Below are 24799 nucleotides of genomic sequence, written 5' to 3'. Positions count from 1 at the left end.
CTCCACTTCTCCCTTTTTAAGACAGGGTGAACCAGACAGTTCAGCCCAGTGACCCTGAACCTCCCTGGGGGCAGCACAGTGCTTCAGTTAAGAGCTCTGGCCTCTACACACCCCCAGTTTCAACCTCTTGAACAGGGATATGAAAGAGGGCCTGATTCTGCACCCCTCTTCAAGGATGGCTTTGCAGACAGCTCCCCAGGGACCTATATTCCTTGGCGCCCCACCCCCGCCGCCTCAGTCTCCCTCGACTTCCCTCTAGGGGTCATCCCAGACCCCTAGTCAGGCAGCCGCTGCGGGGCCGCCTCCCCGCGGCCGCGACCTAGTTCCCTGCCGTTATTTTTAGGGCGCGGGATGGCACCTGCCCACGTGCCGGCCCCGCCTGCGCTGGAGAGCGGGGGGCGGGCAGAGATGCGTCTGCTCAAGGGAGAAGAGACCCCCGTCCCCAGCAGCACCCCCTCCATCCCACCCTTGCAAGCCCCCAGTTTTCGTGCAAGGGGACCTCCAGTCGCGCTCTGCCGGCTCCTCGTCCCCTCTTTTTCCTCCCTCCTGCGCTCCCCCCCAAAACCTCGCCAGTGGCTCACGCCTCCTGCATACGGGATGAGGTGAGCAGCGCCGCCGCTGAGAGGGGGCGCGCGCGGGTGTGAGCGTGTGTCCGTGTGCGAGTGTGTGTGCGCCGGGCGGGCGGGCACTGCAGCTTCTTCCTTCGTGGAGCGGAGAGCGAGAGAGAGCTAGAGCGAGTGAGAGAGCGGCGAAGGCGGGCAGAGGGGCGCGGGCGAGGCGGCGCGGCCATCCCCAAGCCCGGCGCCGCGCCGCCACCATGCTAAACAACCTGACGGACTGCGAGGACGGCGATGGGGGAGCCAACCCCGGTAAGCAGCGGTCCGGGGGTGGTGAGGGAGGGGGCGGCGAGGAGAGAAGGCAGCTCTGGGGCTAGAAGAAGAGCGGGGGGCCGCCTCCTTCAGTGAAGAGGCTGGGAGTGACCAGGGCGGTGGGCGCCCACGGCGGCCTGCAGCCTGGCTCCATTGGAATGCGCCAGGCGCTGTCCGAGGTGCTGGAATGCGCGGCGCCCGGGGGCAGGGCTGGGGGCGGGGGCGGGGGAGCGGTTGCCCAAGGCCCGGGAGCAGATGTGGGTTAGCTAAGCGGGGGAGGCTGTGGGAAGGGGATGGGAGAGCTCGCGTGGGCTGACGTGGAGCTCGTCGGGCAGGAGGAGGGCTTCTTTCCTCAGAAAGGGACCCCGGCGTCCTGGCGCAGAGTGTTGACCGGCGGCGTGGGGGTGGGGGGTGGGGGGCTTAGTCTGCTGCAGTCCCTCGTTTTGAGACTTCCAGCTGAAAGGTGGGGGAAAGGTGCCATTAGGGGCTGGAGCCATATGACAGCCCCGTCCGGGCTGCGGTGTCTCCTTAAGCGGACACTTGGTGCAATCCGGGCCCTCTCCCCCAAAGCTGACCGAGGTCCGACCTCAGACTGAAGCGTACCTCCTCCGGAGATTTTCAGTTCTACTCTTCGGAATCTTTCTCTCCCTCTTGCGTCCCCGTGGGTTCCTATTCTGGACGGGAAGCAAGATCACCCTCATTTCCTCCCTCTTTGCCCTTCCTATCAGTCCTGGGCTAGCAGTGAGGTTGCCAGGGCGGGGCAGGGGTGAGCCTTTCCCTTCAGTTCTGCTAAGCTTCCCCAGTTAGGCCTCAGGAATGGGGTCCCAGCGGCTGAATCCCCGGCGCCGCGGCACGGACACTGCGGACGCGCTGCGGTGGGTGCGGAGACTCGCTTGGAGCCTAGGGGCTTGGAACAAGTCCTTTCGCTGTTCCGGCTCTCCCCCGCCCTCCTCCGCGGTTCCCTACTCCGAGGTCTTTGGGGCCAGCCACCCCTCGGGCTCGCAGGCCCCCCTCTGCCCCCCAGCGGTCTCAGCCATCCATCACTGCTGTCAGCCGCCCCCACCCCCCACCCTTCAGCGGCGCTGCGTCCCTTGCGCACTAGCGCGCCTCCCGCTCCAGCTGTCTGAGCTCTGCGCCTTCAAACGCTCCCCTGGGCATTGCTTGACCCTCTGGGCCGAGACTCCTGCAGACGTCCCCCCGGGGGATGGCCGAAAGGTTCCAGGGGCTGATACAGCGAGGTCTTGCAGGGACTGGCAGCCTTGACTTGAAGTCCTCTGATCCTGGATTTAAGTCGAGCCAAGCGGCCGCTTGGGAAGGCTGTGGACCCCAGGGTCCCCGATATTTTGTCTGAGATCCTCTCTTCCTCCTTGGAGCTGAGTGGTATACAGAGGTTGGAACTGCCGGCTTGCCAGCTAGCTCATCCATCTTTCCAGTGACCCTGGGGGTTGTCTTACCCTGCAGCCGCCCCTCTCCCCAGTAGGCTTAGGCGACGTGGGGGAGAGGGTTTGGCAAAGTCGAGTCTGCAGCAGTTCCAGGCATCTCGACGTGGTGTCCAGGGAACGAAGTAGGGTGGGGGCGGTCATTTCCATCCGGAATCACATTCAGATGTCTCTACTCTGAGGATGGGGCCTCAGCCTGAGATCGTATCTGCACCCCAACCCCAGACATGGTGGTATGGTCCTAACTCCCCAGTCCCAGCTTTCTCTACCCTGAGGGTGTCACCTTACTGGGCCTCTGGGTTTAATTCAGTTCTCATGAGGCCTAGAAAAGAGGCACCTATGTGTGTGGAACAGGAGTCCAACCGTAACTCCCCTCAGTTCTGTCCCCTCCCCATTAGTTTCTAGACTCTGAATGTAGCAGGCCCATCTGGAAACCTTTCTCTGTAGGGTTCAAGACCTGGAACTAGAGTCACCAGGACCTGGGTGAGGTGTTTTGGGTCCCAGAGAGAGAAGGCCTGAGGGCAATGCCCAGGGATGGTGATAGGGGGCTCTAAGGACCTGCTGGGCTTGAGGGAAGAGAGACCATCAGACTGAGAACTCCCTGGCCCCTCTGATCCTAGGTTCTTGGGGGTATAGAGGAGGACCTGAGTGCCGACCTCGGGAAGGTAGGAATGGCCCAAGTAAGTGGGCTCCTCTGGACTAAAGAAGAACCTAAGGCTATGGTCTCTGACCCCTGGGTTTCCTTTCCCCTTGGGGTCTGACGACCTCCTCCACTCCCCCAGTCTGGCTAGGGGATTCCCCCAGGCCTGGCTCCTGGCCCCCGGGGAGGCTCCTTAGCCCGCGCTGCTCTCCTGCTTCCTCCCGGAGAGCTCTGGCCGCCGCAGCTTAATTGAAAGCCGATTCGGGCTGAGAGCTCCCAGGGGACGGGGGCGGGGGCAGAGAGGGCTGAGCCTCAGTCTGGCCCTGCCTCTCGCGAGCGCACCACTTGGCGCTCCCCCATCATACTGACTCCTGGCTCTAGAGAATCAGGGCGAATTCCCCCTTCGCAGTTCTGCTCCTCTGAGAACTCATGAGGCTCACCCGTCGCCCCCTCCAACCTCAACCAATGCGCCGGGCATTCCAGGGAGGGGACCAAATCAACCCTGGCAGACGAGGCTGGGAGCCTGGCGTCCCTTCCAGACAGCGAGGGGTAAAGGACTCAGGGCGAGCCTATCGAGGTGCCCCTCTCCCATGCCCTCATCTCCTGGCTGGATCCGGCAGCGAGTCTGTCTTCGCGCTCCGCGTCGCGTTACATAAGCGGCTGCGGGCGCGTGGCCGCCTGGTCTCCGCGCTGAGCTATCAGCCCGCGTGGTCGCCATGGAGACCGGCAAGGGGCTGCCTAGTTGCGGGGTCCCCGGCCAGGACGCCACCCTTCCCGCCCCGCACGCGCCCCAGGCCCCCACGAAAGAGTAGGGACTTGGGAGGGGGCGTGAGAGGCGAGAGGAGGGGCTCTCTCGCGTCTGGCTGTCTTGGCCCTAAGAACGGACGCCGTGGGGACAGGCATCCAGCGCCACGGGAAACAGGGCCCCTAAATCTTGCGGTTGGGGTAGGAGTGTGCGATAGGAGCCCGGGTTGGGTGGGGCACCACGTGTATGAATAATTGTAACAGTAGCAGCCACAACTATACTTGCACATCCAATAGTTATTTCACTTAATCCCCACAACAGCACTATGAGTTAAGTGCAATTATTATCCTGTTGCAAAGGAGGAAACCGAGGCTTAGAGAGTTTGACTTGCCCAGTCTGGTGAAGCTGGGACTGGAACTTAAATCTCCTTGACTCCAGCCCTTTTTAGCAATCAGTGAGAAATTTCTTCTCATCTTATCCCCCGCAATCCCTCTAGTTCCCACCATAGTGTGGAGGCATCTTGCCAGCATCTTAAAAGAATGAGGAACACACCTCACTTTTATTTTTCCTGATATCTGGCTCCAAACAGCTCTTCTGAGACCCCAGGGGTCAGGAAGGGAGCCTGGGGGAATTTACCTCCAAAGATTTTTTCCTGAGCATCTATTATCTGCCAAACTCCTCTGGGAGGATGGGTCTGCTATTCCCAGGAACTCACATATGTGAGGAGAAGAAAGAGCTGGTTGGGGGCTCTGCTTGGGGACTATGAGTTCCTGGCTTGATGAATGAGGTGGAGGTGGTGGCAGGAGACAGTGGGTGGTGGGTTTCCCTCGAGTAGGTGAGGCATCACTTCTTCCCCCTTCCACAATTTTAAGTCAAAATGAGATTGGATTTATGACAGGTTAATGCTCTGGGAATGGACCCTGGTTGGGTGACTAAGGAAGGTTTCCAGGAGAAGGATGGGAGATGAATTGGACAGCTGGAGATGGAGAGAGAATGACAGGAGATGAGGGGAGAGGAGATGCAGAACTCATGGGGCCTCAGCTTCACTTGGGATTTGGCCACTGCAATTTCTTCAGGGTCCTGAGGGATGTCTATTGGAATTCAGCCCTGAAACTAAGAAAGGGTGATGGCTAGGGCCAAGAGAATGTGCCTATGGAGGTCCCTTATATCTCTTTGAAAGGATCCTTTTCTTGATGCCCAGAGACTTCCTCCTTGGGTGACTTCACCCAGGCAGACAGTTTCACACACTTCCTATACCCCTTTTCATGGGTAACTCCCATTTCTTTCTCCTACCCAGCATCTCTCCTGGGTCCCAGTCTCATCTGTATATCTAAGTGGCTTCTGGACATGTTCACTTGAGTGTCCTACAGGACCTCACCCTCAATCAGATTCAGCATCTTCCCCACCCCCAGTTATGAGCCCAGTTATGGTCAAGGAGGGGACCCTGGAGAGTCTAGGGTACCCTGGTGAATGAAGCAGAACCCCCAAGAGCAAGGAAGCACTCAAATGTTCGTTACATGCCCAGCATGTGCCAGGGTGTGCACAAGGCTCTTTATACCTGCTGTCAACCAAAATTCTGTAAGGGAGGTTGTGCTGGTTCCCTTTCTGCATTTACCAAACAGCACCACACCCACCCATTTAGCCATGCAGAAACCCCAGGCGTTATCCTAGATTCCTCCTTCCCATGTCCCCAAACATCTGGCACAGAAATATGTGCCAATAATTCTTGAGTCTGTCCATCGCCCTGCTTTGCTCTGTGTAGGTCATCATCAGCCTTAGTGCAGATGACTGAAAATCTTTAACTAGCTTCTTTATACTTCATCTAAAAGCTAGAGTGATTGCTTAAAAAAACAAAACAAAACCAGAAGTCTGTTTATGGCACTTCTTGGCCTGAAACTTTTCAATGACTTCTCATTGTCCTCTGGATGAAGTCCAAAATATTTAACACACCTGCTAGTCATTTTTTAAGGACCCAGCCCACACTTACCTTCCAGGCTCATTTTTTTCACATGCCACTGCCGTCCTTAAGCACCTCTTCCCCACACGTCCCTTCCTCCGACTCCAACCAGATCAAACTTCTTTCAGCTCAGTCTGTTCTCTCTCTGTGAACTGTCTAAGCCCCCTCTGCTCATTTTCACCTCTGGGCCATTGAACATGCTGTTCTGCTGTTCCATCTGCTTGGAACACCCTCCGGCCTCTCTCCCAGTCTAGCTCTTACTCATCCTTCAGTTCTTAGACAACACGTCACTTCCTCTGGGAAGCCTCCTGGGCTGGGCTGATTGCCTCTTCTGTGTGCCCACAGTTCCCTTGTTCAACTTCTATCACAGAACTTACCACTCTGAGTTAGACGTTCTTTTTTTTTCATTAAAGTATCATTGATATACAATCTTATGAAGGTTTCATGTGAACAACATTGTAGTTTCAACATTCACTCCTATTATCAAGTCCTCACCCCCACCATCGCAGTCACTGTGGGCTGGACATTCTTGATTACTGGTTTATTTCCCCTGCCTTTGGGCCCCCTGAGGTGAGTAAAAGGGCTTATTCTGCCTTTTACTCCCCCTCCCTCTCCGTGCTAGTCTTGGCACATGGTAGACATTCAGAAAGAGCATGTGGGCTGAAGATGAATGAAGGACCTAAGAGGTGCCAAAAGGGGTCACTTCTTCAAGAGGTGGAGTATCTTTGGGGACTCAGGCTGTAGTATTCTCTGCCCTCCCCTCAGGAAAGAGCATATTTCCACCCCAAAACACCAGTAATGGTCAAGGAGGAGAGCCTAGAGACCCTAGGGTACACTGGTGAATAAAGCAGGACTCTAAGAGCAAGCACTCACATTCATTAAGTACTTACCTAGTATGTGCCAAGGAGTGCATGAGGCTCTTGATACATGATACACACTGTTAACTAAAATTCTTCAGGGGAGGTAGCATTAGCGCCATCTTTCCAAAGTACAAACTGAGGTTCAAGACTTAAAGTGGCCATTTAGCCAGATGCCAGGCAGATGGATGACAACCAACTGGTACCAGACCCCTGACTCCTTTGCCTACTCAGGTGATGGCAACCCCAAGGAGAGCAGTCCCTTCATCAACAACACCGACACAGAGAAGGGAAAGGAGTACGAAGGCAAGAACATGGCCCTGTTTGAGGTGGGTTCTTCAGCAGCTCCCTCCCTCCCTAGGGAACAGGGTCCTTTCCTACATTTCTCCCTCATGCCCACCTTCTTCCTTGAGCCTCCCCCATCCCTCCTCTTCTTCCTTTTGTTCCCGCTACCCCTTCTCCTTACCATACTGTCCTCTTTCCCATTCTCTTTGCCTGCTCCTCCTCCTTCCCCATCATTTCCCAGCCTCTATGGCCTGTGCTCCTTGTCCCCATCTCTCCGCCTCCCTGCCTCCCCTGGGCCTCAGAATCCTAACACTGCCACCCACCATCCACAGGAGGAGATGGACACCAGCCCCATGGTGTCCTCTTTGCTCAGTGGCCTGGCCAACTATACCAACTTGCCCCAGGGAAGTAGGGAGCATGAAGAGGCAGAAAACAATGAGGGTGGAAAAAAGAAGCCAGTGCAGGTGAGGGCTTTGGGGAAGAAGGGATGAGGGCAGAAAGGGGCGGTGGGGCAAGAGAGGATGGGGGAGGCAAAATGAACTCAGATGAGGGGATGGGTGATGGAGGCAGAGGGACAGGAGTTTGGGGGGCTGAGGGAGGGATGGGGTAGGATATGGGGAATAGAGATGGAAGGGGCAGGGGCCGGCTTGAAGGATGAGCGAGGGAGGCGTGAAGGCTGGCAGATGAGAGCAGGGGAGGAGGCAGGGACAGGGATAAGAATCAGGGAAGAGGGATGAAGGGGTGGGGATGGAGAGGAGCAAAGTGGGGGTTGGAGTAATGGGGAGGAGAAGTGGGCCTGGGGTCTTGGCCGTGATCAGGGCTGCAGAAACTGACACTGGCCTCTTGGCAGGCCCCACGCATGGGCACCTTCATGGGCGTGTACCTACCGTGTCTGCAGAACATCTTTGGTGTCATCCTCTTCCTGCGGCTCACTTGGGTAGTGGGCATCGCAGGCATCATGGAGTCCTTCTGCATGGTCTTCATCTGCTGCTCTTGTGTGAGTGACACCCTCCCCTCTCCCACCCTTTGACAGCTGGGGCTGAGCAGGGGCCTGGGGGATGCATGAGGCCTGAGCTTTTTATAGGAACCCCAGCATAGGATCCTTGCAGGTCTGAATCTGTGTGTGTGTGTGTGTGTGTGTGTGTATGTGTAATTACACAAGTAATGCAGATTCATTGATGAAAAAGATAGGTGTACAGAAAGAAATAAAATTCACCTGTAATCCCACAATACTTAACATTTTGGTATGTCCAGACTCATAAAAAATGAGAGTATATGTCACAAACAGCTTTGTAACTGAATTCTTCCCATCTTCTCTATAAAAACTGGAATGCTCACTAAAACCTACGTCTTGTCATTTTTACATTTCCTCACACGTGAGCCTCAAGCCCCCTCTGCACATGAGGTAACCAGTGCTGAAGCTAGTGTGCCTACTTTATAGATGGAGAAACTGAGGCTTAGAGAATTGCAGCAACTTGTTTCAGGTCAGACAGCTGGTTGGAGGCCAAGCTGGGATTTCCAGAGTTCTCTCCTGCTGCAGTTTTGCGCCTCTTCCATGTGCATGGTGAACAAGAGGTTTTCTTGACAAGAAGCCCTTGGCAGCAGTAGAAATTGGAACCAGGCCAGGGAGACTCAGCAGAAGAGGACTTGTGGGTTTGGCAGGTGTTTTTGGGATATAAGGTTTGGCCCCCACCCAGGCCACTGCGGCCCCCATCCCAGCCACCACTCTTATGATCTGTCTCCCCGCAGACGATGCTCACAGCCATCTCCATGAGTGCAATTGCAACCAATGGTGTTGTACCTGGTACGTGACTGGGGCTTCTTGGAGGGAAAGGGCCTGGATAGTGGGCAGGAGGGCAAGTGCCCCAGGCTTTGGGGGCCATAAGATCCAAAAGAGGCAGTTTGGGGGCTGCAGGCTTGGGGGCTGGGCCGTGATGTTTGTGGGGCAGGTGGGAGCAGCAGTATGAAGGGGAGGGTAGAGAGGCAGTTGGTGGTGGTTAAGAGGCAATGCAAGATCTCCCTTTGCCTGACATCCTCCTCACCATCTTCCTATTTCCTGAGCTGTGACCTCCATAGAGGGGTAATTTGCAACATGGTAATTAGTGCTGCAAAATACACTCAAAGTGGCTGGCTGGGTCTTCCACAGGTCCTAGGGCTGCAGCCTATAAGGCCTGTGAGCCTTATAAGCCCCTTAAAAGCCTGCAAGCCTCTTCCCACCTCTGCCCTGGGCCCCCCTCACTCACTAGGGCAGCCCAGTGCCCCTTGAACCTCTTGTTGATACTAGGTTCTTTCTGCAGCTGGCGGTTCCTACTACATGATTTCCAGGTCTCTGGGCCCAGAGTTCGGGGGCGCCGTGGGCCTCTGCTTCTACCTGGGCACTACCTTTGCTGGGGCCATGTACATCCTGGGCACCATCGAAATCCTGCTGGTGAGAGGGGCCAGGGAGGAGGTCTGGGGTCCCAGGCTGCCAGTCAGTTAAGCGGTGCTCCTTGGACACCACCTTTAGGCCAGGCCACTCAGTAAGGCCAAAGGGAAGTCAGATGTGGCTCTGTCTTTAATGAGTTCACAGTCTAGTTGGGGTGACAAGAGACAGTAATTATGTAATAGGAACAGCTGTTGTATATCAGGCACCTGCTGTGCTCTCAGCAGAATTCTAAGTGCTTTACAGTCATTATCTTGAATCCTCATGAGGTTTAAGTATTATTATGCCCATTTCACAAATGAGAAACTCAGAGAGGTGAAATGACTTGCTCAAGGTCACTCAGCTACCAATTGGTAGAGGGGGTTTGTTAACAGCTCTATGACTATGTTAACAGGTCTATGACTGTTAATTGTACAGGGATGATTGCTGGTGGGTTTCAAAAGAGAAGGATGTGAGGGAGTTGAGTACAAGGTCTGTTAGGAGTAGTGACTGATGAGAAGTCAGGTTGTAGGGAAGTGTTTGGAGAGGCTGCTGACTTCAGACTCCATTCTTCCTGCCCCTCCCAGAGGATGTGAGAGCTGAGGAGGTTTCTCTCGGATATAGAAAGTAGGGCTGATCTGACATTTCCCAAGCCCCCACTCTACCCGGGCCCCATGGCCTGCAGTGTTATCATTTTATTTTATCATCACAACTCTTCTACAAGTTAGAAGATGTCCCCGTTTTACAGATGAGGAAAGCAAGGCTCAGAGAGTTTAAGGAACGTGTGGAAGGGATTTGAACCTGTGTCTTTCTGACCCCAAAGCCAGTGCCTGTCCACTCTATCACACTGCCTTGTAGCACTAGAACACAAGGTGATGCAGCTTCTGGTTTTGGGACAGAATGGAGGAGTATGGGGACAGGGAGGAGGGATGGGGAATAAAAGACCTGAGGAACAAAATTATGAGAGAATAGTAATAGACCTCCATAACAAAATTAAATAATTTAGTAATTGTTGTAAAAGTGATTCTGTCATTGCATAAAATTGGAAAACTATCAAAGAATACAATAAAGGAAATAACAATTGCCTGAAGAAAATCTCCATTAACATCTTGGTATATTACCTTCTAATTTTTTTTCTATGCAATATTATATTCTGTCTTTGCAAAATGTAACTATAGATTTCCCTAAATAACTCAAAACTTCCTTTGTAAATACTATTTACAAGTGAAAATAACTTGTAAGAACATGAACATATTAATATTTAGTACAGAAGTTTTAGAAAATATAGATGTACAAAAAAATAAAGATTATCCACATTTTCATCATTCAGGGAATATGTATATATATACACACATATGTACACATATACATTTACAAAACTGAGATCATAAGACACATCCTTTTTTAAAAACTTGATTTTTTTTACTTAAGGTAGCATGAATAGCCTTTTGAGTTCATATGAATCTATGTTATCCTTTCAACAGCTTGATAGTCTGTATGGAAATATGATTTATTCACTCAGTCCTCTAATGATGAATATCTAATTTATTTCTGCCTTTCTATTAGAAATATTAAAACAATAAATAATCATTAGGAATTATACTCAATAACAAAATAATAGAAATTAATAACCACAACATCTTTGCAATGTAATTTTTGATGACTGTATAATAGTCCTTGCAGAATAGACCATGCTTTCCTTAACCATTCCCCTATCATTGGATGTCACTTCCAGTATTGCACAACTGTAAATATGTTGTAATGAGCACCTTTTTTCCAAAGCCCTTCATGCACTTCAGGTTATGTCCTTGGGGGTGGTTCTCAGTTGGTTCTTGTTGGAACCTTGACCTCTTTACCCCTTTCCCACAGGCTTACCTCTTCCCAGCTATGGCCATTTTTAAGGCAGAAGATGCCAGTGGAGAGGCAGCAGCCATGCTGAACAATATGCGTGTGTATGGCACCTGTGTGCTCACCTGCATGGCCACTGTGGTATTCGTGGGAGTCAAGTATGTCAACAAATTCGCCCTTGTCTTCCTGGGTTGTGTCATCCTCTCCATCCTGGCTATCTATGCCGGGGTCATCAAATCTGCCTTCGACCCACCCAACTTCCCGTAAGTTGCTGCTCCGAGGCTAAAGCATGGTCCTCCTCCTTGGTCCAGTTCCAGGGTCTGCTTTATTTGTTTCTGCCAACTCCCCTCTCCCCAGCTCTCAGAAAAGAGTGGTTGTGGATTCAAAGCAACCTCCCTTGGTGGGAAAATATCTCCTGGTTTGGGGGGAAATCCCTTCAGGGTGGGATAATGGTTCTGGAGGTAGGCACAGTTTCAACGGCTTGCTGGTGGGTGGACTTAGGAAGAACCAAGTGGAACAATTCAGGAAGAGATGAGCACTCCATGTCAGGGAAGCTTCCTGGGTGGGGACAGCTTCCTCAGATGGGACGGCCTACTAGTGTTGGACACTTTCCCTATCATGGGAAATGACACAGAAGAGAGAGGGTCTAAGGGCTCATATCCCTGTTGGTTCTGCCTCTCTCTCTGCAACAGATTCCACTGCCTGCCCAGAAGGATGGCACGCAGACACTGCTGTCCACGGTGCTGAAACAGCATTACACTGAGGCTGTGATTCACTCCTTGACTGCATATTAGAATCATTTGGGGGAGCTTTGAAAAAACGCTTATTCTGGGCTCCATCCCAATTAAATTAGAATCTCTGGATATGGGCCCGGGCATCTGTGTATTTTAGAGCTCCCCTGGCAGTTCTGTTGTGAAGCCAGGGCAAGGTTATATCCCTCCCCACCATCCTCCCTTGTTTCTCTCCTTAGGATCTGCCTCCTGGGGAACCGCACACTGTCTCGCCATGGCTTTGATGTCTGTGCCAAGCTGGCTTGGGAAGGAAATGAGACAGTGACCACACAGCTCTGGGGCCTTTTCTGCTCCTCCCGCTTCCTCAATGCCACCTGTGATGAGTACTTCACCCGAAACAATGTCACAGAGATCCAGGGCATTCCTGGCGCTGCCAGTGGCCTCATCAAAGGTCTGGGGGAGGGAAAAGGGATGGTATCTAGGGAATGCTACATGGATGGTGGGTTAAACAATCAGGATTAAGGGACTCCCCTTGGGATTCAGTTAAAGTCAGCCAGTTTTAATTGAGCACCTACTCTGGGCCGTGTTCTGTTTTTGGCATCATGGAAGGGTAGAGATTTAAGGGAGCCTTCAAGTATCTTACCATCTAGTTGGAAATAAAGTTATTAATTTAAGAAGTATTCACTAAGCACCTACTAACTACTGTGCTAAGCACAAGTAATACAACATAAATAAGTCATAGTCCTCGGCTTCAAGGAGTCTAATGACAGAGACAGATGTATTAGCAAATAAACTATGCATAGGTGTGTATTCAGTGAATAGAGACCTTTCAGGTATAAGGTGGTGAGACAAGCTTCCTGGACTTACCTGAGGAGGGTTTGAAGGACAAATGAGAGATTTTTTTCAATTCTACTAGGTGAATAAGGTAATTACAGGCAGAAGGACAGCTTGACTAAAAGCATGCAGACACAGAAGAGCATATTGTGTCCGTCCAGCCATAAGTAATTTGGTATGACTGGGGCATAGATTGCAAAGGAAGGAGGGGTGGGAAATTATGTTAGAGAGGCTGGCATGTCCCAGACTATGGCGGGTCTTGGAAGCCATGTTGAAGAGTCTGGGCCGTGTCCTTAGGGCAATGAGGAGCCACCAAAGGCTTTTGCATAAGGGACAAACATGATCAGCTTGCCATTTCTGAAGGTTCACTTTGGCCGCTAGTGTGGATGGAATAAAGGGGTAAAGCACAGAGGCAGGGAGTCCAGGAGGAGGTTGATGTTGAGTCCAGGCGAGAGATGATGGTTTTCTGACCTAGAGTGATGGAATGGTCAGTGGGAGTGGAGCAGTGGTTCCTCACTAGGGCTGTTTTGCCCGCCAAAAGACCTATGGTCATGTATAGAGACATTTTTGGCTATCACAACTGGACAGGTATTACTGGCATTTAACGCATAGACATCAGGATGTTGCTAAACGTCGCACAATGCTGTAGGACAGCCCTCCACAACAAAGAATTATCTGGTCCAAAATATCAATAGTGCCAAGCAGAAGGAACCCTGGAAAGGAGAGAAGGGTAATATTTGAGAAATATTTAGAAGGAATAATGGACAGGAGATGGAGATGGTTTTGAAACAGAGTTGGTGAGAGGGAGCAGTTGAGGGCAATCTCAAGCTGTCTGAATCCATGGTGGTACATTTACTGAGATAAGAGATATAGGATGGCAGCTGGTTTGGGGTGGGTGGGTGGTAAGATAAGTTTGGGACATACTGACTCAGTCTGAGATAGGTCTTTATGTGTCTATTTACCCTGCTAGACTGGACTATTTGAGGGCAAGGACTAGATCTGATTCATGTGCAAAACCCCTGCACATGGCCTGATCCCAAGCAGGAGTTTAGGAAATGTCGGTGGAAATAAAATAGAGCCAAGGCCCATGGGGAGTGAGAGGTAGTTGACCTTAACCTTTCTTTTTGCCCACCTACCACCTGGCCCCAGAACACTGGCACCCTGACTTCGGGTCTTACTCACGAGCATCTGTCTTCCCACAGAGAACCTCTGGAGCTCCTACCTGACCAAGGGGGTGATCGTGGAGAGGCGTGGGATGCCCTCAGCAGGCCTGGCAGATGGCATCCCCGTTGACATGGACCATCCCTATGTCTTCAGCGATATGACATCCTACTTCACCCTGCTGGTTGGCATCTACTTCCCCTCAGTCACAGGTGAAGGGGAGCTCAGAGAGGGAGGACTCTGCCTGGGAAGGACGGGGAGGAGAGAATTAATGATGATGTGGGGGAATTCCTTGGTCCAACAGCCCCATCACATAGGCAGGAGCCAACACTCCAGTTCCCACTGACAGGTGAGGGAATTAACACCAAGTAATGTGCCCAGTCCCTCACGAGTCAGTATGCCAAGCCTAGATCCCAGGCTTCCTGACCCCGAGGCTGGTGTCCTTTCCTCTCCGTCTGTCTGGTCTCCTGTGGTCCTGGCCTAGCTGCTCCTCTGTTCACAGGCATCATGGCTGGTTCTAATCGCTCCGGGGACCTGCGGGATGCCCAGAAGTCAATTCCCACTGGCACCATCCTGGCCATTGCCACCACTTCTGCTGTCTGTATCCTGCACCGTTAGGCTGGGACCCCCATGGGCAGGGAGGACGGGAGGGAGGGCAGCTGAAATTGCTGCCTCACCCAGCTGGCTGGCTCAGGAGGGGTGGGGAGAAAGGGAACGCCACCCTGGAGATTCTCCTTCATCCTCTTCTGTAGACATCAGCTCCGTTGTTCTGTTTGGGGCCTGCATTGAGGGGGTCGTCTTGCGGGACAAGTAAGTAAGGGAATGTGGGCTGATTCTGGGGGGTCCTAGGGGTTGGGCATAGGGGGTCATGTTCTGGGAAACAGACCCAGCAGGAGGTGCTGAGCCTGTGCAAGGGGGGCTTATGGAAGACAGGTCACAGGGATTGCTTGCAAATTCACCTTTTTATGTTTTATTTCATCTTTTTTACTTCACTCCAGCTTAAGAAGCTTGAATGATCTCATTTCCTTTAGGATAATGATGCTTTCCTTTTCTTTTACGTTAAAAATCTAGTCATCCCTTTAATACGTCCTGGATGTTTATGTTACTGTCCAGGGTTCTGGGGAGAACAACAATAAGTAACACATGATTTTTGTCTTGAAGGAGCTTTTGGGGGATGGTAAGCATCCTTGTCAAGAGGTTTGAAATGCAGAGCAGCAGGACAAGGATAAAGTAAAGCACAGGGGCTGTGGACCATGTTCTAGGCACAGTGCTAAACATCTTAGCTCTTTATCTCCCGTTATCTTCTCATCATTATATGAAATAGGTTTATAATGACCTACTGCTGAGAAAATGGAGGCAAGGAACTGTTCAATGGCCTGGGGTCACTCAGACAGAACGTGCCCAGGACAATGGGGACGTTTTCTCTCCCCCTGTTCCCATAGAGCCTAGCCCCGTGGTGGGTACACAGTTGATCCTGAAGTTGGTGTGGGAGACCTGCCCACAGAGTCGAAGGTGGCTCACTTGCTCAGTACCTCCTGTCCCCTTGCTGCTTCATTCCAGGTTTGGTGAAGCCGTGAACGGCAACCTGGTGGTGGGCACACTGGCCTGGCCATCACCCTGGGTCATTGTCATTGGATCCTTCTTCTCCACCTGTGGGGCTGGGCTGCAGAGCCTCACGGGGGCCCCACGCCTGCTGCAGGCCATCTCCCGGGATGGCATAGTGCCCTTCCTGCAGGTCAGTTGGGGGTGGAGTGTGGGGAGAACAGTGAACAGCCCACCCCCGACAGCAGTCAGCTAGGCCCCTGCCCAGAGGCCGCACAGTGAGCGAAGCTGCAGCGGGCCTTGCCTCCTGGGGTTCTTCTGCTCTGTGCTGCCACTAAGAAGAACGGGTGTGCCTTAACTAAGATTTCCCCCGTGGTCAGTGCCATCTCTTTGGGCTGAGTTGTCTACTCTTAGGGGAAAAACAGATGGTCCTCCTTTGGCCCATGATCAGTCAAGGGGCTCAGGGAGGCAGCCGAAGGGCGAGAAAAGGGTGGCTCTCTCCATGGGGCCTAAAAAAGAGATTTATGGAGCACATAGTCATAGCCGCTTGCAGGCCCCCTGTAGCTCCTCTCCCATCTGTGCCAACTGGAGCTTCTTTTTCCCTTAAGCAATCGTTTGAAATTCACTGCACTGAGGTACTAGTGTCAGGTTGGGTGAGGTACAGTAAAGCCTGGTGTCTCCTTGAGTACCCCTAAAGGATGAGAAATACAGCATCCTTTCCCTACCTCCTCGTTGGTTAGGAGATTCCTGCCTTTACTGCGCTAGTCCCCAAGACTGAAAGAGAGACAGGTCCTCAAGGTCTCAGGCCCCCATAATGGTTGCTCTGTCCACAGGTCTTTGGCCATGGCAAAGCCAACGGAGAGCCAACGTGGGCCTTGCTCCTGACTGCCTGTATCTGTGAGATTGGCATCCTCATTGCGTCCCTCGACGAGGTCGCCCCCATCCTCTCTATGTGCGTGTTGGCCTCTTGCCTTTCCTATCAGTTCTGGGGGTCTCCTTACCTGGATTCTCCAGTTGTGACCCTGGGTAGCCCACCTAAACACTTTAACAATACAACTGGCATAGAAACTTGTTCTTTGTTATATAGAGATTCATCCCCACATGCATCAGGGTCCTAAGCCATGGAACATGGCTTGGCCACCACCCCAACTTCCTATCCTCTTTCCCTGTGTTTCTCTGTTTCTGCCTCCCATTGCATCTCTGTCTTTCATGGGGCCTTTCTGTGTTACAGGTTCTTCCTGATGTGTTACATGTTTGTGAACCTGGCTTGTGCTGTGCAGACACTACTGAGGACACCCAACTGGAGGCCACGCTTTCGATATTACCACTGGTGGGTGTCTGTCCCCCTTCCTGCCCAAGAGAACCACCCTCTCATCTCCACCCCAACCCCCACCTCAGCCCATCCCATCAAGGTCTAAGGATTCCAAACTTAAATAGGGCACCCCATTTTCTCCAGGTTTCATGACCCAGCTAGCATGAAAAGGTCCTGGAGAGGGTCTCCTTGTAATCACAAATAATAATATAACACAGTCATGAAGAGTCTCAGCAGAAATCCGTCCTCTGTCCATAATGCTCAACATTTTGCAATCTAGGTGAGGAAGCCTCAGTTTCCTCAGCTGTGAAATGGGGATGATAACTGCCACTAGCTCATAGGGCCCTTGTGAGCATCATGGTGCCTAGTGCACAGAAGATGCCCATGATGTGGAGTCAGGGGCTCTTCTGGTCATTGTATGTGATGGCTCTTCATCCTCATGCCAGGCCCGTGGGGCAGACAGGGCAGGAATAATCATGCTTGTTCTACAAAAAGGAAATAGGCTCAAACAGGGGAAGGGATGGGCCCAGTGTCAGCCAGCAAGACTATGGTGTACCTGCCCCGGAACCTGGCTGACTCCTGCCTCAGCGCTCCTGCTCTGCCGGCCGGCTCTTCCTGGGGGCACTTTTTCTGGGGGGCGCTGCCTCTTCCTCTCCCCAGAGACCCCTTCCTCAGAACCCATCTGGCAGGGTGGTCTGGCAGGGTTGGCGGCCCTGGGACAGGGCAGGGTGCTGGCTCAGGAGCTTGGGGGGGCGGGGGTGGTGCCTTGGCTGCGGCCGCTCGCTGACCCAGAAGGCCCTGCGTCCTCGCGGTGCCTGTGGAGGTGACGGCGTGAGTCCCCCTGGGTGTGGCCTCCGAGCCCTTGCCCGGGCCCTGCACCATCCAATCCTCGCCGTCCCAGCCCTGGTGCTGGTGGCAGCCCTGCCCGGGCTCAGAGGCTGGGCCTCTCCCGTTCTCCAGGACACTCTCCTTCCTGGGCATGAGCCTCTGCCTGGCCCTCATGTTCATCTGCTCCTGGTATTACGCCCTGGTGGCCATGCTTATTGCTGGACTCATCTACAAGTACATTGAGTACCGTGGGTAAGTGCGGGAAGTGGGGGGGCTGGGTGGGGCAAGGTGATGGGTGATTGGAGGGAGACGGTATGGGTGAGGCAGGAAATGGGAGAGGACAGGGCTAGGGTTGAGGGGAGGCATGATGAGGTGGGGGTGGGGGACCCAGACTAGGGGCAGAGGGAGGTGCTGGAGTTTTGAGAAACAGAGGTGACAGGAATGGCATCCTTTCTGAGCCAGAGCCTTGGGGCAGGACGTCAGTATGGGCCACCCTCCCCGACACTCCCTGCTTTCTGCCCTCTCATGCTCCCCCTTTCTGGCCTGCTGCTCCCCCAGGGCAGAGAAGGAGTGGGGCGATGGGATCCGCGGCCTGTCTCTCAGTGCTGCTCGCTATGCCCTCTTACGCCTGGAGGAGGGGCCCCCGCACACCAAAAACTGGAGGTGAGTGGTGGGGGTATGCGTGTGAGGGCCCCGGGGGGCAGAGGAGGAGAGCAGGGCCTGATCCATCCCACCAACTTTGTTTTGCTGATGGTGTCCCCACCATAGTGCTGTGCCCTTGACCTCTGCTCCTCAGCCCTTCCTACCTGTAACCCCAAGGCTGGGCGGGGTTCCAGAAGGTGTTCTCCAAACCCCACCTCCGCAGCAGACTCCTAATCATCTATTCATCCACCCATTCTTTCCATCATTTGTTAATGAATGCATGCTATGTGCCAAGCCCCCTTCTGGTCTCTGGGGACGCAGTGAACTCAGTTCCATGGAGAAGGCACACAGAGACAGAGAAACATAATATCCTGTAGCATTTGCTCTGGGAGAGGTGGGATCATTCACTTTGAGAGTTGTAGGGCCTCCTAGAAGTCTCTAGATTAATGATAATCCCTCCATTTTATTCACATGAAAATCAGGGACCAGAGAGGGTCTCAGAGGTCATGGAAGGCAGAACCAGAAGCCTCTCAGCCCAGGGAGCTTTCTGACTGACTGCTCTGCAAGCCCCGCCCTTATTCATCTCCCTCAGGTTCCCTTTGCCACGAGTAAGGCCTGCACCTCTGGACTATGCCTAGGACATCGTTGGCTTGTACTTGCTGATGTCTACTAAGCCGGGGCTTCCCGAGACCAGGGCTTTGCATTTGGCTGCGAATTCTCAAATGCTTAGTACAGGGTCTGGCCCAGAGTAGATGCTTAGGGAGTGCTATTCAATCGGTGGGTGTTTGGATGGATGGGATGGCTAAATGAATAAGGAAATGACTGGATAAATAGATAGGCAGGTGGCTAGGTGTAGTATGTATGGAAACGGTGAATAGGTAGATGTGTGAATGGATGGTGTAGGTGGGTGTGTGGATAATTGAGTCAATAATGCATGTGCAGGTAAATTAATATGGATATGAATAGATGACTGGAGGATAAAATAGATGGGTGGGTGGTTTGAATGGATGGATGAATGTTTACGTGGATGGATGGGTGATGGGGGCATTAGGGGAGTGGGGTGTAGAAGTGGAAGGTTAGTGAACACACCAGTGTATGTCATGCAGTGGTGGCTGTATGATGGGCAGTGGATGGATCACATGACTCTGTACCCTCTTCAGGCCACAGCTGCTGGTGCTGGTGCGTGTGGACCAAGAACAGAATGTGGTGCACCCCCAGCTGCTCTCACTGACCTCCCAGCTCAAGGCAGGGAAGGGCCTGACCATTGTGGGCTCTGTGCTTGAGGGCACCTTTCTGGACAACCATCCCCAGGCCCAGCGGGCAGAGGAGGTGAGCAGTGGCCCTGTGGGGCCTGGGGAGGGGCAGGGCCCCCAGGAAGATGGTCCTCACCTCTCTGTACGTCCCTTCCTTCCCACCTTCGGGACCAAAAGGGGCTCGGGCTTTTCTGTCTTCTTTCTTAGAAGAAGCGTCTAAGTGCTCAGGGAGGAAGTTCCTTAGAACCCAGCTCCCAGAACCAAAGGCCACTGGAGCCTGAAGGGCCCATTTTATGGATAAGGAAGTGGAGGCTTAGAGAAGTCAGGTCATTTGTCTAAGGACAGAAAGTGGAGATTCAAATTAGGACAGCCTGACTCCTACTCCAGACTTCTTCCTGCCAAAGTACAAATCTTTCAAAGTGTTTTTATATCTGTGGATTCTTTTGATCCCACACCACGTGGAGTCAGCAGGGTGAGTATCTGCATTTGGCACAGGAAGACATTGAAGCCCAGAGAGAGAGAGCAGCTTGCTGAAAGTCACAAAGCTGGCTGGAAGCATGGTCAGGATCTGAACCCAGTTCCCTGGCTCCTAGTCACCTGCTTTTGTCCCCATCCCTGTTCCATGCCTGTGCAGCAGTCCAAGAGCCAGTGTGGGCTGGGGTGGCCAGAGTCTGCTTTAAAGGGCACTAACAGGTTTCTGGAACCTGGTGGGTAGTAGAAGTGGGCTCTGTCTGTGATTCAGGAGTCTCTCCCCTCAGGGCTATGACTAGTTGTGGAGAGAGGAAAGGGGGCCCAAGGGAGGCAGGGTAAGAAAGGAGGGGCACCCCTAATGTCTTGTGACAGTCGCTATTTCTGCCTCACTGGGCTGTTCGCACCAATCTGTCAGGGCCCAGAGCTGGGGGCCTCTGCTGGTCAGTTTAATTCAACATGCAGTGGCTGAGAATGTGCTGGGTATCAGACACTAGCTAGGCACAGGGAGATGGGCATGTGTACAGCCAAGCCCTGGCCTTCAAGGTGGATACAGGACAGTGGGGAAGGTAGAACACACACAGAAGGCTCTCAAGTGTATCTGCCGTTGGTAGGTGCTGTCTTCGAGTCAGTAACATCAGAGTAAGAGAAGATGTCAAGTGTTGACAATGTCAGGCAATATACTAAGCCCTTACCCATATCATGTCATGTCCTTCTCCCTATTCCTAAATGAGGTAGCTGTCATGATCCCCATTTGAAGATGAGAAAACTGAGGCTCACAGAGGTTAGATGACTTCCCAAGGTCACACAGCCAGGAGGTGGCAGAGGTAGGAATTGAAGCCCTCTCTGTTTGACATCAGGGTATTGGTTAAGAGTCTGGGATATGGAGTCAGACCCCTGGAGTTGAACCCCTACAGTGACATCTATTAGCTGTGTGGCTTTAAGAAAGTCTTAATTTCTCTGAGCCTCAATTTACTCATCCATAAAATGAGAGTAATAAGAACACTTCCCTCATAATGCAGATTGGATGTGCATTTAAAATGCTTATCATTATGCTAATGTTTTATTAAAAATTATTAGAAACAAATTGTCTGCCCATGCAGAGGAGCTGTTTCATTCTGCTCTGGGTTGGGGGTTGGTATTTGAAGATGACATCCAAGTTGGGCCGGGCCGGGTGTAATGTATGATGCAGGGAGAGGGTCTGGTTGGTGGGGGAGAGCTTGCAGGGGGACCGTGTGAAGATTGGCAGGGTGGTGAGAAGTGTGGGTCACGGTCATGAAGAGCTTTGATTGATCAACAAGGAATGGGGGCCACAGGTGATGGGGAGCCACACATGATTCTAGAGCCAGAGACTGATGTGATCTGAGTTGAGCTTCAGGAAGATTGGAATGATAGAGGGGAGAGAAGAGAGGAAAGGAGGCTGCAAGGGGCTGACCAGGGCTGGAGAGGCCTGAGGCTGGTCCTTGTCTGACCCCCCAGTCCATTCGGCGGCTGATGGAGGCGGAGAAAGTGAAAGGCTTCTGCCAGGTAGTGATTTCCTCCAACCTGCGTGATGGCGTGTCCCATCTGATCCAGTCTGGTGGCCTCGGGGGGCTGCAGCACAACACCGTGCTCGTTGGCTGGCCCCGAAATTGGCGGCAGAAGGAAGACCATCAGACATGGAGGAACTTCATTGGTAAAGCTGGGTGGGCTGAGGGTTGTGGAGGACTGGGGGCTGCCCTTCTGTGGGCCCAGGAGCTGTTTCCCAGGCATGGCAAGTGTGGATCTGGCACATGAAGGTGATGGTGCTCAGAGCTGGCCATGTGCCAGGCACTGTGCTTGGTGCTGAGGACTTCAGTGTGAAGGAGAGTCTTGGCTCCTGCAGGGCCCACAGTCCAGGGGAAGACAGTACAGGGCATACAGGGAAGAGCTACAGCTTTGAAGTCACAGAGGCCTGGGACTAAATCTCACTGCTGGTCCTTCCTAGCTGTGTGATTATCACAAGTGACTCACCCTCTCTGAACATCAGATTCCTTGGTAAATAGTTGGTCATAGTAAGATAACAGCTGACACTTGTAGACTGTGTTCTGAGTGCCAGATGAGTTGAGGATCTCCCTAAAGCTAATTCTGTCCACAGTTCTGTGAGGGCTAGGCATTGTTACCTCCATGTTGCCAGTGTGGAACAGGGCCAGGGAGATTAAGGAGTTTGCTCCAAGTCATACAGCTGGTAAACCTGGAGACTGCCTTGTTAATTCCAGGTGATTCTGTCTCCTTATAAGTAGCTCGTAGTTAAAAGGAAGCTGGGAAGATTGCATGAAGCCATGCATAGTAGAGTTCTTGATAATCAGAAAGGGCAGGTGGTGTTCTTGCCACTTGACAGGTGGGAAAACTGAGGCCCAGAGAGGCTGAGAGGCTTTCTGAAATCCAAACAACAAATAAGTGTTGAGGCTCAGGTAGATGCTGGTTTTCTGACTCCTCAGCCCATGGTGGGGTGAGGTGGGGTAAGGTGCAGGGTGCCAGGACCCCCGTGGCTGCTATTGGATGCAGGAGGGAACCAGGGTTACTGGTTCCCCATCAGACCCTCTCCTTGGTCTCTGCCAGAGCTGGTTCGGGAAACCACGGCTGGCCACCTGGCCCTGCTGGTCACCAAGAATGTTTCCATGTTTCCTGGGAACCCAGAGCGCTTCTCCGAGGGCAGCATTGATGTCTGGTGGATTGTGCATGATGGAGGCATGCTTATGCTGCTGCCCTTCCTCCTGCGGCACCACAAAGTGAGTGCACGTGCATGTATGTGTGCATGCATGCATTGTGTGTGTATGTGTGTGCTCATCCATGGATGATGCTCTGGCCAGGGCCAGACTCCATGTAAGCCCCTCCCTTGTGGGCTCTTGGGAGAGGGATCTGGTCACCTCTTTCATTCTGAGATGTTAGGAACCAACTGTGCCTCCCCTTCCAAGTGTCCTTGCATTGTAAAGGAGAGCAGTGCTTAACCCAAGCAAGTGATGCTTTAGTCTCCTTGGTAAATACTTGGTCATAGTAAGATAACAGCTGACACTTGTAGACTGTGTTCTGAGTGCCAGATGAGTTGAGGATCTCCCTAAGGCTAATTCTGTCCACAGTACTGTGAGGGCTAGGCATTGTTACCTCCATGTTGTCAGCGTGAAACAGGGCCAGAGAGACTAAGGAGTTTACAGCTGGTAAACCTAGAGGAGGGTTTTTGTAGGGAGTGGTCATTAAGATGGAGGATTTGGGGTCTGCTTGTATGTGGGAAGGAGGGTGGGAAGGGTGAGGGACAGGGTCCTCTCTAGGTTCTGGCCCTGGATCTCCTCACTGCTTCTGGGTTGGACCTTGGTGGGTCCCCTTTGTCCCTACAGGTCTGGCGGAAATGCAAGATGCGTATCTTCACTGTGGCCCAGATGGATGACAACAGCATCCAGATGAAGAAGGACCTGACCACATTTCTGTACCATTTACGTATCACTGCAGAGGTGGAGGTGGTAGAGATGGTGAGTCTCCAGGAGGCCCTCTGAAGTTCTGGAGTCCCACCTGGCCCTCCTTGCTCTTGACCCTAGCACCGAGGGCAACTGACACCCATCAGCTTATGATGCTGGACCTTTCTCCTCTCATCCACTTCTTAGCCTCTCACGTATTAACCCAAGAGTTTATCCATCCATCCATCCATCCATCCATCCATCCATCCATCCATCCATCCATCCATCCATCCATCCCTGTCTCCTTTGTAAGAATAGCCATGTCTAATAATGCTCACTCTCTGTGAAGCACTATTCTAGGCACTTTATATATATTAATTCTTGCAACAACCAATGAAATAGATACAATTATCAACATTTCCATTTTACAGACTAGGAAGTTGTGGCACAGAAAGGTTAAATAATTTGCCCAACAATGCATACTAAGTGGCAGAGCCAGGATTCAAATCCAGGCTGTCTCTATAGAGTCCATGCTCCTAACAATTACAGTATAGGGCCCTTTGTCCATGCATTCCCCTCAGTTTATATAGCCATTCACCTGCCTTGTGTGTATTCATTAATGTATTCATTCACTCACCCATCCATTCACCCATATATATATATATTCATTCATCCCTTTGTTTCTTTTAAAATTTCTTCCCCTTTTCCATTCACTCAAATAATTAATTAATCCACTCATTCATTAAGTCCCCCATTCATATGCCTGGTCTTGTGCTGGACTGAGGAGGGAATAGCTGCGTTGCTTTCAAGGAGCAGCATTGCCCTCTGCTCTGTCTTTGCCACCCACAACTGTTGATTGAACTAAGTCATTGCACAGGGAAGCGCTAGGCCGGCAGAAGGCAGGGAGCCTGCCTCTCTTTCCTTGGCCACGCATCTGTCCAAGGATTGCTTGGAGCTTATGCTTTCCTCCATTGCCCCCCTTACCTCTCCTCGCTCCTGTCTGCCTGCAGCATGAGAGCGACATCTCGGCTTACACCTATGAGAAGACCTTGGTGATGGAGCAGCGTTCCCAGATCCTGAAACAGATGCATTTAACCAAGAATGAGCGGGAGCGGGAGGTGAGGTTGCCCCGACTGGGTTCCGAAAGCCTCAAGTTGCTGCCAGCTCTGGGTCTGCACAGGTTTGGAATGGCCCAGGGTTGACACTCCTGGCCATCAGCACTGCCACCTGCACCCTAGACCATTATTTGTCACCCTTTCCCTGTGATCCCATCTCCCAGCACTAGGCTCCCCTGCAGTGGGGGTACACACTGCAGCTGCATCTACCAAGCCTCCCAGCCAGAATGCAGAGGGGCTTTGGAATGGGTGACAGATCTTCCCCCCAGGGGAGAGTAGTGGATGCTAAATATGCATGTATAGTGGTTCCTCAGTGTTGTTGGCTGCCAGTGTGGGGGACAAGGGATCATGTGGTAGGACCCCAGAGTAGATAACAGATGGATATTTAGGGATATAGCTGATGGTGGCAGCTGGGGGCAAACCTTCTACAGTATGGTTGATGGGTTCTCAGGGGTAATGATA

At 52.4% G+C, this 24799-nt stretch overlaps 1 protein-coding gene across 4 annotated transcripts in view; it reads left to right on the top strand.

Moving 5' to 3' along the window:
- The window catches only part of SLC12A5 (solute carrier family 12 member 5), a 37039-nt gene that overhangs the window by 6686 nt on the left and 5554 nt on the right, over positions 1-24799 (top strand). Inside the window, exons 1-21 of one of the 4 annotated variants that reach the window (XM_017653417.3) lie at positions 446-602; positions 6742-6836; positions 7125-7256; positions 7643-7789; positions 8542-8596; positions 9090-9220; positions 11063-11304; positions 12012-12223; positions 13809-13979; positions 14270-14368; positions 14520-14577; positions 15328-15502; positions 16143-16261; positions 16541-16639; positions 17582-17701; positions 18008-18112; positions 19252-19420; positions 21292-21487; positions 22393-22562; positions 23166-23297; positions 24233-24340. In XM_017653417.3, coding sequence (XP_017508906.1) covers positions 6822-6836; positions 7125-7256; positions 7643-7789; positions 8542-8596; positions 9090-9220; positions 11063-11304; positions 12012-12223; positions 13809-13979; positions 14270-14368; positions 14520-14577; positions 15328-15502; positions 16143-16261; positions 16541-16639; positions 17582-17701; positions 18008-18112; positions 19252-19420; positions 21292-21487; positions 22393-22562; positions 23166-23297; positions 24233-24340 — 2655 coding nt within the window. In that variant the 5' untranslated portion in view covers positions 446-602; positions 6742-6821. Of the gene's footprint in view, positions 1-445; positions 603-628; positions 870-999; positions 1049-6741; positions 6837-7124; positions 7257-7642; positions 7790-8541; positions 8597-9089; positions 9221-11062; positions 11305-12011; positions 12224-13808; positions 13980-14269; positions 14369-14519; positions 14578-15327; positions 15503-16142; positions 16262-16540; positions 16640-17581; positions 17702-18007; positions 18113-19251; positions 19421-21291; positions 21488-22392; positions 22563-23165; positions 23298-24232; positions 24341-24799 lie in introns of those variants that run through there. The other 3 variants (XM_017653416.3, XM_017653418.3, XM_017653415.3) reach the window with 3 other exon arrangements.

Source organism: Manis javanica, chromosome 5 (genome assembly GCF_040802235.1).
Source record: "Manis javanica isolate MJ-LG chromosome 5, MJ_LKY, whole genome shotgun sequence".
NCBI lineage: Eukaryota > Metazoa > Chordata > Mammalia > Pholidota > Manidae > Manis > Manis javanica.
The sequence above is the reverse complement of the archived record's forward strand: the minus strand, read 5'-3'. Positions and strand labels throughout refer to the sequence as shown.